Here is a 2,483-nt window from a genome sequence, read left to right on the forward strand (position 1 = left end):
CACGTTTCAGTCCTTTCACTTTTTGAAAATCATTTTTATAAAGGTAGATATAATTATATTATTTCAACACAGTGCACAGGATCATCTTTTTACACCAATGACTCAAACACTCTCAATCTGTCAGATTTGACTTTTATTAGAAACTTTGCAGCGATATCACAGAAGGAAAGGTAAACTGTTTCGTAAAGGAATATAAGGAACACAGAAAAAGGTGGCAATTAAAACATACAATAGGATTGATATTTATGAATACAACCTTTTGTCTTTACACAACCCGAACAGCCATAGTGATACTACTGATATTCCTACAGGACAATAGTGCATGTACATGCAATAGGTATTTGAATGAATGTGCACATTTTCTATCATGTGTTTTGTAAGTTGACAAGTTACAACTAAAACCTTTAGGAGAAGACTTAATATTGGAATCTTAACTCATTTGCATACAGTCCATTTGATGCCACCATAGTCTGTTACTGCCATATTCTATGTGCTTGCACATTTCATAAAACTCAAATACTTAATCTTATGATATTTCAAGAAACTAAAACATATTCACTTCTCTTTTAATCATATCATATACATCATACCATCACGTCTTTCATAGCATACATTAGACACACCTATGCTGTGCGTTTTCTGAAGCAAACAAGAAAATGAAATCAACAAACATTCTTAAAAACATAAAAGGACTGTCTAAAAAAGATTACTGAGCTCTCACAGCAGAATTCTAATATGCCTCTCAATAAGGAGCAAACTCATACACACTGAGCAAATAATAATGGAATCAAATTTTGAACTTATTTTGGCTGTAATTGAGCCATTTGTTTTGCAGTAGCTGCAGTCCTTTTACAAGTTCTAAAATATGTGACAAGGTGTATGTGCTTTGTAAGTATATAGGCAAGATTGACATCAGATCCCTACCTTTAAAACACACCCTGGACAAGTACTTCATTTCCATTGTAAGTAAGGAAACATTTCATCAACCTCCGAAGATAACATTAAAAAACGTGATAATTGAGAATCAGGCTACTACAGCCTTTCTCAGCATAGAAATAATGTATACATCACAGGATAATGAAATCGAACCCTGAAACTTTTACCTGACTTCAGAATACACAAGTTGGAGAATTCAATCATCATCATCTGAACAGGCAGCGTCATCGAATATGTTCATCAGGTTCTTGGGCCCTATCCCTGGGCGGACCATGACAGCCCCGTCCCCCAGGAAGCTGCTACCGCTGCTGTCGGAGTGGCTGGTGGGGGTGTAGGGGTGACTGGTCACCAGGCTGAGGTTCGGGCTCAGGTGGGCCTGGGTGTGGTTGCCATGGAGAGGGGAGGAGCTCCTCGGCATCGGGCTGGAGTGATGCAGAACGGGAGTGGCAGGGCGAACATCAGGAGTGAACCTCACCTCGCTAGAAATTCAAAATTCCAATCATCCTTATAAATAAACATGTAACTAAAATTCACAGAAAATGTTTCTAGCATGTGAAACTAGGTTACCAAAAATGACTAACTGACCTATGGAAAGTTACAGTACAACTTAGTTGACCCTCTTTATCTTCCAAACAATAAAACTTGTATGATGAAGAAGAGAAGTCTAATAGAAAGGAACATGGAGGATAATATGTTGGAACAGTACCTGGGACAGGTGATGAATCTGGGTCGTTCAAACTCCTCATCAGTAGACAGGCTGAGGTTGGCCACACCAGATTCAGCAGAGTCTTTGCTGTGCCCTTCACTCTCAAACGCATCGTCTTCAGAGTAACTGTAGTCCCAGTCTGAGGGATGACGACACCTTTCTGCTCATGCAAGAATAGACCAAAGTTAGCAAGGCCCTCGATGCTTCCACTCGCACAGTTCAAACTTGTTACTACATTTACACAGTAAGAAACATACAATTTGTTTTGTTTTGTTTTGTTTTGCTGGAAACCAAGAAGTTTTGATAGCTGGAATTCTTGAAGAATGTCCCGTTTTTTTCTCACTTGGAAACATCCACTTTGAAAGAGAGCTACGGTTTTGAATGTAAAAAGAAAGGTATGTTCATTAGAAATAAGAGATTTTTATGTTGGGAGAGAATAACAAACAAGGAATGTCTTTGTTTAAATTAGAAGATTATCTAGTACTAGTATTGTATGCCATGCTTACGTTGCCTCTCCTGTGGCTGCCCCTTGATAGCCTTCACAGGTAGCAGGATGGTGAGGTACATGGTGTGGAACAGGGTGGACATGAAACCGTACATGGATAACACAGCGCCCTGGACAAACCGCACAGCCCGCTGACGTCTCCTTCTCCACAACACTCTACGGACCTCCGGCCTGGCCAGGATGTCTGCAACCTGAAACACAAAACAAGACATGTGTTACATTCATGTCTGATATCTGGTGTGAAGTGTTATAAGAAGGATGATGGGAAGAGTGTGGTGTATGATCATAGCCTGAGTATCATCCTCCGTAGTAACCGCTGGCTCACGACTTTCGCTT

At 40.0% G+C, this 2,483-nt stretch overlaps 1 protein-coding gene across 2 annotated transcripts in view; it reads right to left on the minus strand.

Moving 5' to 3' along the window:
* Positions 1–115: 115 nt before the first annotated feature.
* LOC118425497 (membrane-associated tyrosine- and threonine-specific cdc2-inhibitory kinase-like) overlaps positions 116–2,483 on the minus strand; it is a 4,783-nt gene continuing 2,415 nt past the window's right edge. The window contains exons 3-5 of one of the 2 annotated variants that reach the window (XM_035834361.1): positions 2,149–2,338; positions 1,643–1,802; positions 116–1,358 (exon numbers count right to left, since the gene is read on the minus strand). In XM_035834361.1, coding sequence (XP_035690254.1) covers positions 1,133–1,358; positions 1,643–1,802; positions 2,149–2,338 — 576 coding nt within the window. In that variant the 3' untranslated portion in view covers positions 116–1,132. Of the gene's footprint in view, positions 1,416–1,642; positions 1,803–2,148; positions 2,339–2,483 lie in introns of both variants that reach the window. The other variant, XM_035834360.1, reaches the window with a different exon arrangement.

Source organism: Branchiostoma floridae, chromosome 11 (assembly GCF_000003815.2).
Source record: "Branchiostoma floridae strain S238N-H82 chromosome 11, Bfl_VNyyK, whole genome shotgun sequence".
NCBI lineage: Eukaryota > Metazoa > Chordata > Leptocardii > Amphioxiformes > Branchiostomatidae > Branchiostoma > Branchiostoma floridae.